The 20764-nt window shown below is 38.8% G+C and overlaps 1 protein-coding gene across 2 annotated transcripts in view; it reads left to right on the top strand.

The window, feature by feature from the left end:
* Positions 1-20764, top strand: part of PPP3CA (protein phosphatase 3 catalytic subunit alpha) — a 343207-nt gene that overhangs the window by 319088 nt on the left and 3355 nt on the right. Inside the window, exons 11-13 of one of the 2 annotated variants that reach the window (XM_066279182.1) lie at positions 7653-7737; positions 15452-15549; positions 18445-18474. In XM_066279182.1, the coding sequence (XP_066135279.1) occupies positions 7653-7737; positions 15452-15549; positions 18445-18474 (213 nt within the window). The remainder of the gene's footprint in view (positions 1-7652; positions 7738-15451; positions 15550-18444; positions 18475-20764) is intronic. The other variant, XM_066279183.1, reaches the window with a different exon arrangement.

The raw sequence follows: 20764 nt of genomic DNA on the forward strand, positions 1-20764 counted from the left end.
TGTCTCAGGACTTAAAAAATACATTTAATTCAAATTTCTAATTATATTTTACAGCAAATATAATAAGGTGATAAAAATAATTTTAAAGTAAAAATATATAATTTACTAGCATAAAAATCAGAAAAATTGAAATGGAAATAAAATTTCAAAGAAAAAACAAGACTAATGTAAGATTTATAAATATCAATGAACATGTTGCTCATGGATTTTTTTCTTTAAATGGATGGTGGTGGAATGAAATTGCTATATTTATATGCCATTGGTTAAAAAAAAGGTATAATAGTCATTTCATTTTAAAATGACATTGTTTACAATATTTTATTTTTTTATACCTGTTTACACTTGGAGGTGGCAGTTGTATTTTTTAGAAGATATTCTTTTCTGGTGGCATGATTAAAAAGTGTAAAGGCTACAGGCCCTGGCTGGTTGGCTCAGTGGTAGAGCAGCGGCCCAGTGTGTGGAAGTCCCAGGATCAATTCCTGACCAGAGCACCCAGGAGAAAGGAGAAACGCCTATCTGCTTCTCTACCTTTCCCCCTCTCCTTCCTCTCTGTCTCTCTTTTCTCCTCCCACAGCCAAGGCTCCATTGGAGCAAAGTTGGCCCCGGCACTGAGAATGGCTCCATGACCTCCTCTTCAGGAGCTAGAATGGCCCCAGTTGCAATGGAGCAACACCCCAGATGGGCAGAGCATCGCCCCTGGTGGGCATGCTGGGTGGATCCCAGTCTGGCACATGCGGGAGTCTGTCTTTCAGCCTCCTCGCTTCTCACTTCAGAAAAAAAAAAGTGTAAAGGTTAGTTTTGAAGCCATTCTAGCCGTGGTCAGCTGGCTCAGTGGATAGAGCATCTATCTGATGTGAGGAGGTCTCAGGTTCGATCCCGAGTCAGGGCACATATGAGAAATGAGCATCTGCTTCTCTCTCCCTCTTCTCTCCTCCTTCTCTCTCTCTTCCCCTCTCGCAACCAGTGGCTTGATTGGTTCACATCGGTCCCAAACTCAGGGTGCTGGGTGGATCCCAGTCAGGGCACATGTGGGAGTCTGTCTCTTTATCTCCCCTCCTCTCATTTAAAAAACAAAAAACAAAAAAATCCATCCCATCAGAGATCAGAGTGAACAAAATCACTCAGTTCTTCTGGTGCTGTCCCTAAATTCAGTATTCAAGTGCCTGCCTGGGCATCTAGAAAAATGTAGTGAGTCACTTATCACACTCAACAGCCATGGGCAAAACTGAGTGGATGTCTAAGTAACTTTTGGATAGCATCCCTTTTGTTGGGATATAGAAACTCAATATTTGTTGTTAAACTAGGTCAGGGAAAGAAAAGACAAAATAGATAAGGTTTAAGGATTATATAACACAGGGTTTGGTCCTGTATTTATTTTATAAGGACCAATTTGGAACATACATTCTCCCAAATAAGACAGTCTGTATACTCATAATTTCATCATTAGCCGAGGTTTTTAGAGACATCTGAAGTCATATTCTGCCTTTGAATTATATTGTGTATTTCAAAGGTGCTGATTTGGGATTGAACCAAACCAATTTTTGTTTTTAATATAACACAACAAAAGATATGTTTTATCTCAATACCTTATGCTTTGTTCTATCAATAACTTTTGTTCAAATTCAGTAACTGCTCTACTTTACAAAAAATAAAATGCTGGCCCTGGCCGGTTGGCTCAGCGGTAGAGCGTCGGCCTAGCGTGCGGAGGACCCGGGTTCGATTCCCGGCCAGGGCACACAGGAGAAGCGCCCATTTGCTTCTCCACCCCTCCGCCGCGCTTTCCTCTCTGTCTCTCTCTTCCCCTCCCGCAGCCAAGGCTCCATTGGAGCAAAGATGGCCCGGGCGCTGGGGATGGCTCTGTGGCCTCTACCTCAGGCGCTAGAGTGGCTCTGGTCGCAACATGGCGACGCCCAGGATGGGCAGAGCATCGCCCCCTGGTGGGCAGAGCGTCGCCCCTGGTGGGCGTGCCGGGTGGATCCCAGTCGGGCGCATGCGGGAGTCTGTCTGACTGTCTCTCCCCGTTTCCAGCTTCAGAAAAATGAAAAAAAATAAAAAATAAAATAAAATAAAATGCTGAGGCACATCTAAACTCTGCTTAATAATAATAAACCACAATGAAATTTTATTTTCAAGTAGAAGAAATTTTGTAAAAAGGTAAACTGTTAACTTAACAAATGTGGAAAATTGGTGAATTTTTTGTAATATTTTCTTAGAATTTGAAATAAAAGTTGAAAGGAATTTGAAGCTTACCACCAAAATACAGTTTTTACAATATGTCTTTCCTTTGAAAAAGTGTGAAATATTATGATGTATACACACTTCTTCATATATTTTGTTTTTTAAATGTTTTATCTTGAAACATATGGTATGGATACCTTTGTGTTGGTTAAGAGTCCTTTAAAGAAAAAAGCCTAAGACATTTGAGGCCACTATAATAATGAAGGGGAAAACTTGGGCTGCTTTTCCCATGAAAGAGAAAACAACTAATAACAATTTTTTGAAAGCAACTTTTTCACATTCTAAGAATATATCTGAATATGAAAATTGTATATAGCTGGCCATCTTAATGTCTCATCCTTGTAAAAAGGTGTTGAAACCAATTAGAATCTGTTGGATTGGGATTGTAAAACAAAATCTGACCAGTGCAGTGTTCTGGGGCTGTCTGCAGAAGGCCTAGAGCGACTGCACTGCCGAGACCTTCCTCATTGCCTCTTCCAGCGAGCCATGCCTGTCCCATATAATACGGAGAATGGGAGGAATAGAGACCACACTTCCCCAAGCTGCTGTCTCTCCTCACCCTCAAAACCAAGCTCTTCCAAGTACACTTTTTTTATTTTTTGATGTTTTATTACAGAGCGTTTCAAACATACAGGAATGTTGAAAGAATTTTATAGTCACTACCCATTCCTTACTTTCTACAGTTAACACTTGACTGAATTTGCCTTGTCACATATGTATCTACCTATTCATCGTTTTAACTTTTTTTTTCTTTTTTGAGAGATGAATGAGAAAGTACCATTTATCTTTGCTATGTATACAGGGATGTCTAAGCTCCTGTATCTATGCACTTCTGACCTAAAGCCTTTTACCATTTGGCCCCAGGCACCGCCTGCTTCTCCCCCGCCCCCCACCCGCCGCACCCTGGGGTTCCCACACTCCACTCACACCAGACCTCTTACCCATCACCCCGACATAACAAGGATCATCACAGCCATGTGTGTTTGAAAATTCTCTACTCTTGACCTCTCTAAGATCCTTCAACTATCATGTAAGTGAACATTTTTTCTCATGCCTCCAGGCCGTTGGCTCCTCCTCCCAGTGGTGTGCTGGTAAATGTTTAACCTAGTTACCAGGGGAAATGGCCCTGCTTTGTGGCATTTGCAGATTTCCATAGTGTAGATTCTCTTCCCCACAGCTGGTTTGGGGCCACCACCATGAAGTCCCTGAGCATGGAGTTAAGGGAGAAGTTTGCTCAGTTATCCTTTCACTAGATGACAGCATTTGTCACAGTCCATTGTCATTGCTCACATGCTCTCCTAAAGCAGAGACCACACTTGACTCCTGGTTCTGTTGGTAGCGGTTGGCACGTGGCAGGCTACACAGGACGGTTCACAAGAACATTGAATGAGTGATTTGGGCAATAAATTGAATTCTGTACAGCACTTTCCACACACCCCTAATCAGTTAAAAGTGAGGAATTTATAGTAGCAGCCCAAGGGGTTGGAGCTGTGAGCGGGAGGACAAAGCCAGAACCTGTAATGTGCAGCAGACGTCCACGTGGTAAGAATCTTCCCCCACAGGGCCCCTCAAGGCTGGGCTTCCAGTCCTGAAGCTGTTCAGTTCCCTTGGGGCTGAAATGAGCGTGTGGGCCTGCAGCACTCCCTCAGCAGGCCAGGCGTGGAAGCCCGTACAGCTCTTGGGGAGGTGTCAGCCAGGTGCTACTCTAAGGTCAGCAAGGGCACATGTTAAAAGCAGATTTTTAAAGATTCCCTGGTCTGTACATTAGCCTCTTCTCCCTTGAGGAAAACTGAGTTCTGCAGGGTTCCCTAGATTCTAGAAAGAGTACCGTAATACCCCAGGGATAAAAGAATATTAGAACTTAAAAGTTAAAGAGTGACTGAGGCCCAGAACAGAAAGGATACTTATTAGGATGGAAACACAGAATGAAATTTTACTTAAAATTACTAATTTTTTAAAACATATAAAATGCTGCCTTTCGGATTTGGACTTTCAAGATAAAATAAGTGGTTATATTCTTATCAATAAAAAATAGTTACCATAGTCTTTAATATAAAAGATGTCTTATGTGTCTTCATTATTTAATATACTGAATTTAATTTGATTTGCTGTCATACATTTTCATAATTTAAACAGAGCAAGTACCAAGAGTGTTGAATATGACATTATATTTGCATGTTGCAGCCAGTAAAATTCTAAAAAATATGCATTTTTCCTTGATCTTGCTGTTGAATTATGGACTGGGAGGATTTGCAATGGAACATAAGTATTCAAAGAAGAGTTTTAATGAACTCTGGAAAATAACCAAAATCAGGAATAGCAATGCTAAGTATACAAGAATTTTTATATCTGAACTTAAATCTATCCTCTTTAAGGATAGATTTTATCTTTGTTTATCTTCTTTAAGTTCAATTACATATCAAGTGACATGTTTTATTTAATTATTTTAAATGTTTGGGAGGTTACAAATGCATGGTATTAGTTTAATTTTGGTTTCGATTATTGAAAAATAGTGAAGGCAATGTTGGGATATTGGAGACATTAGTTTTTTCATGTGTTTTCTTACTGTTTATGATTAGGATTTGGCTTTTAAGTAATTATAGTAGTCCATTTTTATAAAAGGGGTAGTAAAACCTCTTACCTGAGTTATTGAGAAATATGGAATGAGAGCATTTCCTCCTGAAAAACAGTGCTCTGGGATGTGGGGAAGTACCTTCGTTGGAAACACAACTGTGAATAGATAATGTAGCATATCTGTTACGTGCTCTCCAGGAAGTCATTTGATTTGAAAAAATAATAAGGAATGATGAACTGGCTTTGTCAGAATGCTCATTTTGCATTTAAAATTTAATATTTATTTCCATGCATCTGCTAATATTGAGCTCAGAAGACCAGCTCTACATAATTCATTTCCTTTCCAACTTAGCGGCTCACTTTTCTTTTTCCTGGTTATGGTTTTTATAAGTCCTTTATTGAAAATCTTCTAGGAGATTATTGTTTTTACATATTTTAAAAACGTATATATTTTATTTTATATTTTCCCCTTTTCGTTTCTGTTAAATATGTACAGTTTATTTCCAGACACTTAACAACTCCTTGCTGCTTTTCTTGTTGTGCTTCTAAATATAGTCACGATTTTTGGAGCTTTCGCACACTTTCCATTTTCCGTGTCTGTTGAGTGTATTTAACGATCTGACTATACTGTTTGCTGTAGAGGGTCAGAATCTTTTTCCCCAGCACATTGTGACCTCTATCTGGGTAGACTGGATTATATTAAATATAGACTGGAAGACCACCTTAAGGAGACTAATTTCTATCCCCGTTTTTTTCTTTCTTAACAAATGTCCTTTACTAGTCTCTTGTTCACAAATTATCTAAAACCCAAGCACAGAATCTTCAGACTTTTAGGTGGTTTCCACGACAGGACCTGTTGTATAAAGAATCTTAATTACAAATTATAGATGATTAAAAATTTCCAAAAACTCAGAATAAAATTTGAGGCAGGGAATTCTATACCCACCCCCTTACCCTCCCCATGTTCCAGCCAACGGCGAATAATTCTAAGAACCAGAAGTGAGTGAGAACCCATGGTTCCGCTTGATTATCAGTATTGGCTTGGAGAATGGCTTTTTTCCATATGGACTTAAACTTACTGTAGTCATCTGCAGACAGAGTAGCTCTAGGCAGAAGTAGTAAGTCCTGCTGTCAGCTGTGTTGGGAGATGACTGCCATGTCATCACAGGAGTGACCACAGAGAGAAAGAAATTAGCAGCATTTCGATGGGCTGTTTGAAGGCTTTCAGGTTAGAGGGAAGGTGAGAGGCTGGCAGCTCACTGGCACACACCTGGGAACACCCATGGGCACGTAAGATGGGTCTGCATTAGCATCACCTTTGACAAATTAACCCGCTCAGGAGAAGAAAGTGGCCCATCTGTTTTCACTTTCTTGGGATGAAGAGAAAAGCAGAGGCCATTTTAAAATTGTGTGAGAGTGTTGCTGTGAGTTTTCTTTCTTATAGAAATGTTGGGGTGATGATTAATTGTTTGACCTTTATCAAACAATGTGAAAGACTTCAAATCACATTCTTGAAAGCCTTCCAAGGGAAACAGCAGAAATCTTTTTTTCCAAAAAGGTCAGAAGGCTTAATTCTTATTATGACTTTAAAGACTAAAATTTACACCAGTTACCACCTATAAACTACAGTCTTTAAACTGTTCATCGAGTTAGGAACATTCTGATATTATCTAAAAAATATATTTTGTTGCACTTCTTTTAGTGGCTTGTGTTAACACTTTCTACAAAGTCCCATTAAATATATAAAAAGGACATCTTATCCCTTTCGCCTTGGGTTATAAAAAGAGAAGAGGTATGTTTCTGTGACTTGCAGTTTTCCAAACATGCCTTGGGAATTTAAAAATAAATAAATAAAACAGATTCACTAAAGATCATACTAAACAGATTCACTAAAATAATACTATAGTATTATTTTTTTTAATGTTTATAGTAATAATAACCTATGTAGATTTTTTTTTCATTTGAAAAATGTAATAAGTAGTAAAACTGCATATAACTAATTTACATAAGTAGTAAAGTACAAACCATGAGCCACCATCTCTCACTAAATCCAACACAGTAGATTTCCACTTTTTCCTCTAGAACTTGTGTGAACCAACCAGAAGGTGAAAAAGTATCATGTGCTAAGATAAGTATTTTATGGCCATTATATAATATACATCAGGGGTCTCCAAACTTTTTACACAGGGGGCCAGTTCACTGTCCCTCAGACCATTGGAGGGCTGCCAAATACAGTGGTCCTCTCACTGACCACCAATGAAAGAGGTGCCCCTTCCAGAAGTGCAGTGGGGGCTGGATAAATGGCCTCAGGGGGCCGCAGTTTGGGGACGCCTGAATTATACATGATGTTCAAAGAAGCATAACGAGTTGAGACTCCCTAATTTGATCGCTTTGAAGGAGAACTTTTGAAAAAGCAGTTTCCTAACATAATCTTCCCAGCATGGAGACAGGAAATGAGTGGAAGATTTTGGTGACTCACTTTATTTTTCCCACCAATGCAGGCTCTCTTTGTGTAAACAAGAGAAGGGAACTCAACGAGAAGAAAAGGGCAGAACCCGTCCTGTCTGCTCAGTGATTTTTCATTTAGCTCTTTACCCACCTACCTCCTCTTGGAAATCTCAAAAGTTGTTCTTTGGCATTTCGGGGACCTCTCAAGAATCACATCCAAGTATTAAGGCCGAATACATAGGTTTTAAAATTGATTTACAAATAAATCCTCTTAGAGGGAGGAGAAAAACACTGGTTTTTCTTACTGTAGCCTATTATATATGAAACCTTGTAAAATAATTACAGTAATATAAAAAGGCACTGACTAGTCAGCTCTCTGTTTTAAACCCTAGGAGCCACAGCTGCAGCCCGGAAGGAGGTGATCAGGAACAAGATCCGAGCAATAGGCAAGATGGCGCGCGTGTTCTCGGTTCTCAGGTGGGATCATTTCTCCTCCATTTGTGTTCTGAGTTTGATTATGTGTCACTTAATAAGGATTTTAATACCTTAATCTTGTAAATTTTTTTACCTAGAAGGTGTTTGTTTTACCATAATTTTTTTCTTTTAAATGGAATTGTCAGTTTCTCTCTGTTTTAGTCAAATTGAAATACACTAAATTATTTCTTTAGAGAAAGCCTCTAAATGGATGTTTCACATGTAATCTCTCTGTTTGCTGCTGGACTTTTAACACACTTATTTCACAATAGGTTGAACATGTAGTAAAATAGGAGAGCTGTTACAATCTTTTTTATTTTTCATTCTGGCTCTGTGGGAAAAGATGATTTTATTACATGCATTTATTTCACTAGATATTTTTGGAAATGAACATCAAGCATGAAGCTTGTTCATGCAAGTCATATTATTCCAATAAATCATTGAGAGAAGAAAATAGTTTTTTAATGTTTCAATTCCCATTTAGTAAAGGGTTGGGTTTTTTTAGATTTTTATATTATAGATTTTAGAGAGGAGAGGAGAGAGGAGAGAGAGAGAGAGAGAGAGAGAGAGAGAGAGAGAGAGAGAGAAGAGTTAGGGGAGCGGGAAGCATCAACTTGTAGCAGTTGCTTCTCATGTGTGCACTGACCAGGCAAGCCCAGGTTTTCAAACCAGCGACCTCAACATACATTCCAGGTCAATGCTTTACCCACTGTGCCACCACAGGTCAGGCTATAGTAGTTATTTTTTAAGTAGACCGTAAATCATGTTATTAATAAGCCTGGATTTAGAAAACAAGTATTTCCTTGAAGAGAATTAACTATACTTTTCTTTACTTAAATTCAATGAACTATTCTTAGATAATACAAAATAACTCTATTTTTCTTCCAAAAAATTAATTTAAAACATGGCATATTTATATGTGAGGGGTCTATAGTCATTTCACAATTACACATTAAAAAGGGTAAATAAGAAAATCTTGGGAAAGGCCATCTACCTATTGTATAATTTCATAACCTAATTTTTGCCTCAGCTTTTTCATATAGAGTAGCTACTCTAGCTCTTTTGATTTCTCCTCTTGCTATTTCTATCCTACTTCTGGTAGAGTCACTAAAGAGTGACTAAAGGACTTGATCCCACAAGCAGGGAGCCATGAGAAGAATGAAAAGTATTATCAGCTTTCTCAAAGGCATCAAATCAAAGTCAACAATAGCTCTATGGTAGCCAGCCAGATCTTGAAAAAGCATGTTAAATCTGAAACTAAAGCAGTGTTGCTCCCTACAGCCTAATGAATGAGGCTGTAATTTTACTTCCTAACTGAACTTTTAGGACTCATTTATTCATTTACTCAGTAATAAGTATAATAAAACTTAAAGCATGGCTCTGTATGATGAGGAAAAAAAGAAAGCAATATAAAGGTATAGCAAGTGGGAGATAAGGCACTTATTTTATACTATGGGATCAACAAAGATCTTTTGAGTAATGGCATTTGAATAAGTGTGGGGATGAACTGCATAGTGATGTGCAGTAGGAGGGTTCAAGGCCTGGAAAAAGCAAGTGCAAAAATCCTGAGATAGAAACAAGGGCAGCAGTTTTGAGGGCTAGCAAAAGTTTAGAGGGCTAGCCCGTGTGGCTAGATGTCTTCTGTGAACCAAGGATGATGGAAAGACACAAACAAGCTCAGCTGATACCTCTGTGTCAACACTTGCTTATCTCTCATGTCTCAGATTTACAATAAATGCTTTCTTTCTTTTCCTATCTGGAATCTCTACAAGGAGAAGGAAAAACAGTTTCAGCATTTTCTTGTGAAGGTATATTTAGAGAAAACAGGAGAAGCCTTTTTTAATATAAAAAGTTATTTTTGTCTATGTTAGTCTTCAAACGACATGAAGGTGTTAGAAGCAATGTTATAAATCATAGGTAGGTTTTTAAATTGTGAAGTCTCTCCAGTTCCTGCCTATTGATATGTAAGATGTATTTATTCCCAGCTGAGAAATGCTCTATGTAATGATGATCAGTGAGTTGACCAAGATTACATATATTGGTAGAAAATTAAAACAAGGTGTATTTTATGGCTTTTCCATAATTAAAGCATCTCAGAAAATTTGTAGAATACAGGTGGATCCTAACCAGAGACAAGTAAGGGAAGCTGTAAGTTAAGCTTAGTAAGTCAAGAGTGAGCATTGAATTTGTACCACATAAAAAATCTTTTTGATTTATACCATACTCTGAATTAAGCAAAATAGATACCAAATTGGAATGCCAGACATGTAGAAAATAAACAAATAAGAGACAATGCACTGCATGCTAAATGCATGCAGAGACACTGTGCTGTGGAAGAGGACAGGGGCCCTTGTCTTCCTGGGAGGAATGTTTGTGAAGAGGCTGACACTGGAGGAGTGCTGTGAAGGATAGGCTGGGTTTCACTGGGGAGAGAGTTGTGGTGAAGACTTTCCTGGAAGCTGAGGAATCGTCAAGAACACAGTCACACAGTCCTAAGAGCAACATTTTCTGAGGTCCTGGTTAAGTGCCAAGTGCTGCGCCTCACAGAGCACACACTTGACGAATCTACACAGCAAACCTGCAAGGTCGGGTTGACCTCAGTGGAGAAACTGAAACTGAGAGAAGCTAAGTAACATGGTCAAACTCAGTGAGCAGCACCAATGAGAGTCTGATTTGAAAGTAAACTATGTAGTCAGTGCATTCTAAGTATTTAAAAGAGCTGGATAGTAAGATGTGAAGGTGAGTAAGGAATCTAGTAAAAAATGAGGCTGTAAAAGGATTGAAGTTCAGATCCTTGATGGTCTGAATATTATGGTAAAGCACTTAATTTTTTGTGTGAAGTAATTGTGGTTTTATGTGATGAGTAACATGCTCTTAGTCTAACTCGTATTTAGATAGTCTGTGTTAATGACAGTGTGAAAATTGTACAGCAAGGCAACTTATTGGTGTCAGGTAGAGCATCTAAGAAGCTATTGGCATAACCCAAGCCAAACTAGGCTATAGGAGGAAAGAACTAAAAGAAGAGACAAATATAAGGATTTGTGAAACTAGCAGATGAAAAGAGTAATGCATGAATGTGGATGGCGGTACAAATTTGTCAGGTATAGCTGTTCAACACATTCCTTACATTTTGGTAGTTTTCAAAATTACGGGGGAACCAGAAGCTTACCTTTCAACCACCCTTACAGGTAAGGTACAGGCACGTTGCCTCGGATCCGCCACTCAAAAGGGGACCCACATAAGACTTCTCTTACAACTTGAGCACCATGAGGAAGCAAAGGCAAAGGAAGGGGATTCCTCTGTCAAGTGTGGAATCTGAGGGCCAGCAGTACAAGAGCTTTCTCAGCAGTGGGTGGGGTTAACCACACAGCATGAATGTGAGCTTGATGTTGGCTCTAAACTGTAGTGGCAGCATTCCGCAGAGCAGAACCCACAGGGTGGAGGAGCACTGGTACTTTTCCCCACTAGGGAACATTCCAGTCTAGCTCTCTGAGTCTGTGAGCTCTCTAATATCTTTTTTTATTATTAATTTTAATGGGGTGATATAGATCAGTCAAGGTACATAGGTTCAGAGAAAACATCTCTAGGTTATTTTGACATTTGATTATGTTGCATACCCATCACCCAAAGTCAAATTGTCTTCCGTCACCTTCTATCTGGTTTTCTTTATGCTCCGCCCCTCACCCCCCACCCCCAGGTAACCACCACACTTTTGTCCATGTCCCTGAGTCTCATTTTTATGTCCCACCTATGTATGGAATCTCATAGATCTTAGTTTTTTCTGATTTACTTATTTCACTCAGTATAATGTTATCAGGGTCCATCCATGTTGTTGTAAGTGATCCAATGTCATCATTTCTTATGGCTGAGTAGTATTTCATAGTATGTATGTACCACGTCTTCTTTATCCAGTCATCTATTGAAGGGCTTTTTAGTTGTTTCCATGTCTTGGCCACTGTGAACAATGCTGCAATGAACATGGGGCTGCATGTGTCTTTACATACCAGTGTGTTTGAGTTTTGGGGGGTATATATACAGTAGAGGGATTGCTGGGTTATAAGGTAGTTCTAGTTTTAATTTTTTGAGGAACCACCATACTTTCTTCCATAGTGGTTGTACTGCTTTACATTCCCACCAAATATCTTTTAATACATCTCTGTACTGTTAAAATTAGCCAGAGTAGGTTCTGTTGTTTGCTGCAAAAACTCTGGAGGTGATGAGGGAGAGGAAATACCCTAAGACTGTTCCATAGAGGTATTAGCCCATGTGATTGATAAGGTGATGATGCTGTTATCTAAGAAAGGGGAAGTATTCCTTCATTTAAATATCTAACAGGTTTTTGGGGGAGAACTATGATAAATTGAATTTGGCACATTTTCCTCTGGGGTGCTGGAGGAATATTCATGTCAAGGTAGTTAGAAGTCTGCTCTGGAGTTTCTGAGAGAGACAAGGGTTAGAAAAGCAGCCAGGGGAGTAAACATAACATTGAAGCAGCATAAGTAATGTTTTTTCAAGGGAGAGAAGGAAAGTAGGAGGAAAAGACAAGCATCGTTTAGAACAGTGCTTTCCAATAGAAATCTATGTGAGCCGCATCTGTAATTTTAAATTTTCTAGAAGCCACAATTTAAAAAATATAGGAAGAAGCAGGTGACATTTATAATATAGTCTATCTAACACAATCAGGATTTTACTGCTTTAACATGTAGTCAATATCAGTTTTTTTAAAGAGATATTTTACATTCTTATTTTCATATTAAGTCTTTGGAGTTTGGTGTGACTGCTACAGCGCATCTCAAGTTCTGTTTCATGGTTAAGAGCACCGCAGCCGGGGCTGCCGTGTCGGAAAGCACAGGTCTGGGCACAAAGGAAAGATCAGCCAGGGACTGAGGAGGAGACACCAGAGGGGAAGAAGCTCCCAGAAAGAGAATGATACAGCCTGGGACACAGAGTCCTTCAAGAGGCAGAGCCTGGTTATCCGTGGAAAATATGGCAGAGATTTTCATTTGAGGGAGAACTCAGCAGAGAAGGCTGGAACTGAGATATAGGGAAACCACTAGAAACCCTTGAGAGACATGGGTTGAGAACATGGGTTCCGTGTGCGGCAGGAGTGGCTATCAGAGTATAGGGAGATGCGGAGCTGGGGCAGGGGTGAAGTAGGTGGAGGGGAGTGAGAAGAACGAGCATTCAGTTATAGAATAAATAAGTAATGGGACTGTAATGTACAGCGTAAGGACTATAGCCAACGATATTGAGACCACTTTGTGTGGTGACAGATAATTACCAGGCTTATTGTGGTGATCCTTTGTAAGATATGTAAATGTCAAGTTACTGTTGTACTGTTGTAATACTGCATGTCAACTATACTTCAGTTAAAAAGAATATAGGAAGAGGAGAAAAATAGTTGAGTGAGAAAGGGAAAGGAGATAAGGAAACCTGATTTTGAAAACAAATGCAAAGGAAGAAATATGGTCATTTCTTTAAAGATGCGCTCAATTTTTCCAAATCTATCTATTGGCCTTCAAAACATTTTTTATATATAACCTCTAGTTTGACAGCAAAAGCCTGAAAGGGTTGAAATTCTGCATGCAAGTACACAATGATGAGTTGACCATCTCCAACCTGACATTTTAAGTAAACTCTGCAGTGAAGGATACAGAAATATAGTATGTGGATTAATATTGTACTGCTGTTCTCTGTTCTGTTTTCTTCTAACTCAGTCATTTAGGCAATGGTTTTTGAATGTCGGCCACATACCAATTGCGGCTCTGGTCTCGGTGCCGGTGCAGCAGTGGGCAAAGCGGCGGGCAGAAACCCCTGCTCACAGGAAGCTCCTCTAGTCAGGGGAGCGTGGGGTGCAGAGTGGAACAAAACAGCAATTAAAAATAAAGCTAACAAATGAACTATGTTTTTTCAGATAAAAAGAAAATAGGCAAGGAGAGATAGAAAATCTACTAGATGTATATTTTTTAAACCATTCTCAAGGAAGTCCTCATTGGAAGGTGACACATGAGCGGAGTTGAAGCCGGGAGGGCAGAGGCCATGCAGCTTCAGGGGAGGTGCAGGGCCCGCAGGGGCGTGCTGGGTGTATCTGAGGAGCGCTAAGGGAAGTGGGCACCGGAGAGTCTGAGGGCTGGATGAGGAAGGGAGAGGGTGGGTTGGGGGCTAGTTTTTTAAGGCTCTTATTAAACCTTCTAAAGATTTTGCTTTCCACTCTTAATAATGAGAGGAGAAGCCACTGGAGAGATTGGAAAAAGAATGGCAGTGTCTGCATAGGTATTAAAAGGCTCAGCCTGGCTGTTACTCTGAGAATAGTAATGGGGCGGGGGACATGAGCATGACGAAGATGGAGCAGGGAGACTAGTTCAGAGGCTACTGAAACAATCCAGGTAGGAGTTGGTGGTGGTCAGTCAGTCACAAAAGGTCACAGGTTATATGGCTACATTTATGTGAAATCCAGAAGAAGCAAAACCTACAGAAAGTAACTGAGTGGTTATACAGGCCTGAAAAAATGGCCGGTGACCTCTAATGAACAGCGGGTTTATTTTTTGGAGTGATGAAAATGTTCTAAGATTGACTATGATGATGGTTTCACAACTATGAATAACTAAAACCATTAATTGAGTCCTATGCTTTCAATGAGCCAATAGTACGGTATGTTAATTATATATCAAGAAAGCTATCTTTAAAAAAGATGGGGGAGTAGTAGTGTGAGAAATGGTCAGATACTGGAAATATTTTGAGGGTAGAGCCTTCAGATTTGCTGAGTAAGCGGATGTGGCATGAGAGAGGGGAAGGGAGTTAAAGAGTAAGTCTTTAAGCTTAACTAAAGGACCAAGTTGCAGGAAGATTATGGAAGAGGCTGGGTTGTGGGGAGTTCAGGAATTCCGTTTGAGCCATGTTAGACATCATAAAAATGTGAAGTAGGTATTTGCACATATTACAAACATAAGATATACTAAAATATAAACTTTTTTGGTTATATAGGATTACGTGTCTGCTATATGGAAAGATAGGAATTTATTCCTATTTCATGATTATTTACCCATTATGATTAATTCATTAATTGAAATAATCATGTACTTAAAACTGATTGTAAATCATTAGTCACAATGAGTAATAAAACTATTTTATATGAGTAAGGCAGTGAGGAAGAGGCTGCTAGAAAGAAATACTGGAAGATTTTATCAGCTGTAATATTGGCTAGTTGCCATTCTGCATGTTTATCTGTAATGTCAAAATTCCTTAGCCTCTGAATGTAGCTCCTAGCATCCTAATCTATAGATAGATTTTTTTAAATCTCCCCTATACCCCCTGGTTTTCTTTCCCAAGTCAAATATACTTCGTTTGTTTTTACTGAACCTTGGCTGGAAAAGTTACATGAACATTCCCCTATTTCAGCACACATTGGCACCCCCGAGAATGCCAGCGAGCTTTGTATTGTGATGCCTGCACTAAATCAGATCCGTTTTCTCCATCTTCAGTACTCAGAAGAGACTGAGTCGTCACCATTGCATCATTGTACACCTAATCAGTCAATTGACAAAACATTTATGAGTAACAATATGAATGTATAGAAACCTAGTACGTTTGACGTTTAAAATAATCTACAGAGCCACGATCTGTGTAAATGTATTATTATCTGCATTTTTTTTTCTTTCAAGTCTTTTTCTTGAAAGAAACTAAAAGTTATGTCCTCCCCCACCTTGCGCCTCCACAGAGAGGAGAGTGAGAGCGTGCTGACACTGAAAGGCCTGACACCCACCGGCATGCTCCCCAGCGGCGTGCTCTCCGGAGGGAAGCAGACGCTGCAAAGTGGTAAGTAGCCCTTGCCACCTTGGTGGTGTCGTTAGAGCCCTGAGTGATTCCTTCGTTTAAGCTCTTTTTAGTCTCAGATCAAAGAAGGACTGAAAGCCCATCCCCACTTGACTGGTCGTGTCCCACATGGCAGCCCCCCCCCACACAGGAATGAAGTCTTTGCCCCACCCCGTGATACCCTCATTCACATATTAACCACAGTGCAGGCCTCCGGATCGGACCACTCACTTAGCTTGCCTACATGCACAGTAGGCTTGGCCACTTTGAGCCAGTCAGTTGCTAAAAGCAAAATTTTAATTACATTTTTACTCAATGTTCTGGTTATCTATTTGATGGATGAAATACACACACACATATACATACATTCATAAGTCTAGATTTCAGTGGAAAAGGGAGGAAGAATATAAAAAGGATGATTTCATTATCCACTTGAGTAGAAATTGGGAGTCATATGTCTTCTCTTTGATTTATACCCCTAGAACAGACTGAGTAAAACCACGTTTTATTTCTGAAAAAGAATGAAAACATTTCCTTTAAGCCAGAAATTTTGTATTAAGAACGCATAGCTCTCTGGATGAGTGCTTTCCAGTAAAACTTTTTGTGATGATGGAAATTTCTGCGCCTGTACAGAAGCCACTGCAACATGTGGCTGTGAGCACAGAAATACAGAGAGCTCAGCTGAGAAGCCGAGTGTTTTATCTTAGCTCCTTTGTATTAGGTTGATTTAAATAGCCACATGTGGGCTAGTGGCTACCCCGTCAGATAGTACGGAACTATATACTCTTTCACTTTGTTTTTTTATCCACTTTAACTAATATTATCATTAATTAGAGTCCTGTTTCAACAATACTTGATGGAAATGTTACTGTTATATTAGATTTTAACAGGAAAAAATGAAAACAAAATATACTGTAACATTTTCAAAACAATGTCAGCCTCTTACTTATTTTCCATGGCTTTTTCCCTGAATCTTTTTTGTGTTTTTTTCCCTATTCCTAGCTCTCAATCTAGGAAACTCAGGAGCTCCTATGCTTGCATTATTTAGACACATCTCTTCCGCAGTAGATTAATATTCAACTTCATGGATACAGTGCTGCTAAGTGATCACATCCTAGCAGCATCCCTCTGATTTTCTGTATTTTCATATGAATTGATTCCAAGATCTGTATCGTTGAGTTTCCACAGAAGAGAAAATTTTCTAAATGACAGTAGGAAAATATACAGTATTTGAGTAAATGCCTCCTTTATTGCTAAAAATTATTTTAATAACCTTTTAGAAAATAACACAAATTTTCACACCTCAGTGAACATGCCCTCTACAACATTAGCATAAATGGATCACTTACAAGCACAAATGCACAACTACCTCATTGACTGAAATCTGCGTAGTTTCTGATAAGCACAATTTAAGGTACTGCAAGTGTATTATCAGAAACTATGGCCACATTCCTCTAGAAGGCTACATTTGATAATGGGCAGTACATATTTCTCATATGTTGGTGCTGGTGTGGTTTCATGTATTTTGCTTTACTTTTAGACCTAAGTTATTTAAGTTCTTACAAGTCTGTTTCCAGATTTTCACTGGCATTTTAACCTAGAATATTCAGTTTCCTTTTCTGTTAATTTTATTTTTAATCCATTGTTTAGGTTCTTTTGTGTTGAACTCACATACACAAACACACACACAATGGACATAAGGATTGGAACATTAGTCCTGAGAATTTGAAAACTCAGTATATATTTTCAACTAGACACGTGAATACAGTTTCCCAGTCCCTTGTCTATGCCCTTCAGTTGTCTGAAAGACATTCTTAAAGCTTTGCTATTTCCCCTCTGTGGCAGAACTTAGAATGCACTGTAAGTAACAGGAGTGCATGCACATTTGGCAGTTGCCCTGGATTTAAAACCTTACATTATAAGAAAAATGCTTATTAAAGTCAAGGGGTAGAATTTTTTTAGAAACATTTTGGAAGTAAACATAGAGATGGTTTGCATTTTACACTTAATTAGGGAAATATCAACTATCTTAGGAACACAGACTCATATCCCTGTACACTGGGAATATAAAATCTAACCTTATTATAAAAATTGCTGATAAAGCAATGGGCTTTTAAAATTTTGCCTCTGATATATGCTAATGTTGCAGTATTTAGGCTGTGTTTTCTTTAAAATGCTGCTAGAATTATTGCTGCCATTGATTGTAACTTTTCAGGAATTTCATTCCCAGAAATGAATCCCAATAAGAAAAACCGATGTTAAATTAGATTGCCTGGCAAAACAAGTCCAAACTGTGTCATGGCCTGCCACTCTAATCATGCTAGCCTTGATACAATCACATGCATTTTCAGCTCAAGACACATTATTTGAGTCTTCCTCTAAATTGGCCCTCCCTCCTTCTTCCACTCTTCATTGCAGTAGGAAGCTGGGCTATTTAATATTAAATAACATGCATTACCCCACTGACATGATGGCACTGCTTTACATCTGCCACTTTTTTCTGGTATTTTAAAACTATAGATCACCAAGCCATAGCAGGGTCTTTAATGAAATATGTGCGAGTGACATGCCCATTTTAGGTTGACATAGGCCCTTACCAATTCAAGCTACGTGAAAGAAAACTTCCCTGAGTGTTTTCCTAAAGGATTGTTTTGTCATTTGCTTAGTGAACAAAAACCAACACAGTTCACTCACAAAAGTGTATCCATCTCAACTTAACCATTTTGTTGTGTTGTTTCTTTTCTTTATAACATTTCTGTTTTGTGTCTGTGCCAGAATCCAGCACTTACAGGAACATGAATTCTCTTAGTTCCCTTGATCGTCACTGATTTGTTCTTAGAGTTAAAAATCCTCTGCTCATTTTTCTCATTCATTTTGCACCCCCTTTCTTCTCTTCAGCTACTGTTGAGGCTATTGAGGCTGATGAAGGTAAATTGGCCAGTCCCCTTTCTGTTGTATCTGCAACAGATAAGGGCTCTGCTGGGTGTATTCTTTTTTTTTTTTTTTTTTTTTTTTTTTTTTTTTTTTTTTTTTTTTGCTGTAGCTTGTACAGAGTGTGTGGGTGTTGGGCTAACAGTTGTGGCTCAGTATTAACCAAATGTTCTTGCTTTAAAGGGGAAAGTGTCCTTTTATGGTTTGTTTGTTTTTTCCCTTAAAGCTATGTTGGACGTTGTATATAATGAACCTAGTATAATCCTAGAAAACAAAAGGATAATGTATCTTGAACGATGTGGGGTGGGGGTTATGGCAGCTGCTTTGACAAATAACACACAAAACAATATTCTTTGAGCTGAACCATGTCCCTCCCTCAAATCACTTTCAGTCAGCACTGAAAAAGAGAGGATAAAAATAGCTTTATGAATTTAGAAGTTTCTAGCAAGAAAAAATAATGTTCATTTGAATAGTGCTTTGTTGTAGTTCAACATTAATTTATGTCTCTGAACAATATTCCAGCATGAGACAGCTGTGTATGAGATATAGTTCCGCTACTCTTATCAAATTTTAACCAACTGGTATTTGTAGTATAATTAGCACCAGCAAGGGGGCTGTGGAAGTGGCTGGTAACAAGCACAGTGACTGTCGAGTACTCACTCAATTGATTGTTTATTGAGTGCTTTGCATCAGGCACTCTGCTAGGTGTCGGAGGGGAAATCAAGCCATGCCCATCACCGATTGTGTCCTGGCACTGCTCAAGGGCAGTCAAGTTGACCCTTTAGCGATTACTTTTGAATTGAGCGCTTTTTGAATATATAGTTACGACAGGACTGCATATCAATATAGTTTTTAATATTATGTATACCGTACCCTCTGGAAATTGTAAAAAGAATAATTTGAAGTTCCCCTTTAAAACAAAATTCTTCAGTTGTATTTTGTTCTTGCAAATAACTTATTTTTTCCCCAAATTGTGTGCATATGGTCCTTTGATATGATGTTAAAAAGTATCACTTTAGACTCCTGAATTTGTACGTGATTTGGATGCAGTAGGGGAAATGATAGCCACTGTAAGAGAAAATACAACTGCTTCCTAAATAGCAGTGAATAAACTGCTATTTATGTGGGAATTCTCTATTCCTCTTGGCAAATTCTAATCTGCAGTGTGCATTCTTGTTGATAGTTTGGCTGTTTCTGTGGTTTCTGTGACTCTGTGTTGTGTTAAGTATACTACCAATGTAAATTGCTAACACCCATTGTCTGACCAGCAACTACAGCAGAGCACATTCTTCCGTACCAGGGCAGACAAAACTGATCAGAAACGGAGCCCCATTCCGAACATAGCCATTGTTCTAACTAGATTTTGAATTTCTGTGCTCCCATCTCATTGGCTTTTAAAACCCAGAGATTTCACTGTTATCACTGAAATTTATAAACTCGCTTCTTAAATTATCATGATGATGAGCTTTTTATATTATTAATTCTGATGAAATGGCATTTGTAGTAGTTTAGAAAAAGAATAGAGTACCACTTTGTGCAATTGTTTTGTCTCTCAAAATAATTGAGTTAGTTTTCAGGGTGGGTGCTCATTACACAGCTCTATTATTTTGCAATTTATTACTGAATTAGAGAAGAATTAAGAAGCTTTGCTTTGGGCCTTGGTCTATCCCCATTTCCCCATCTTCTTCCTCTCATAGTTGACTAATCACCATGATGCTAACTTTTAAAATTCAGAGGGGGAACAAGCTATTTCTCATCGTTTAATGAGTTTAGAAGCAACTGTGTATATCTTTTAAGACTCTCATCCATATTAATCAAAAGCGCTGCATATTTGTGTAGAAGTGGTTGGCAAAGTTTCAGTTTGAAACTGCTTTCGTCTTTTTCCCAAATAAGGTGGGAAGGATAAAGGTACCATGAAATTGTCCTTAATCACCCATGGAGACGCAGCCCAATTCAGCATTGGTGATTGGCCCTTCAATATCTGGCTTGCACTTCACAGGGAGTAAAGCAAACTGATGTCATTGGTTCCCCATTTATCTACTTGACATTCAGCTTACTTGTTGATGCACCCACTGAAGAAATCACTGTTTCTTGAACCAAATGCCTGATCTGTCCCTGGAGCAATCTAAGGGTTATTGGGAAAAAAATAAAATCTCGGTGCTCCCTCTTTGAGAATTCATGTTTTCATTGAATAGGGCCAAAACCAGTCCTATTCTTTTTTTCTAAAAGTTGTAAAAGGCATTTTCTCCAAGTTATTCTTAGGTCTACAATGATCGACCAATAGTTT

This window comes from Saccopteryx bilineata, chromosome 5, assembly GCF_036850765.1.
Source record: "Saccopteryx bilineata isolate mSacBil1 chromosome 5, mSacBil1_pri_phased_curated, whole genome shotgun sequence".
In the NCBI taxonomy this organism is placed as follows: domain Eukaryota; kingdom Metazoa; phylum Chordata; class Mammalia; order Chiroptera; family Emballonuridae; genus Saccopteryx; species Saccopteryx bilineata.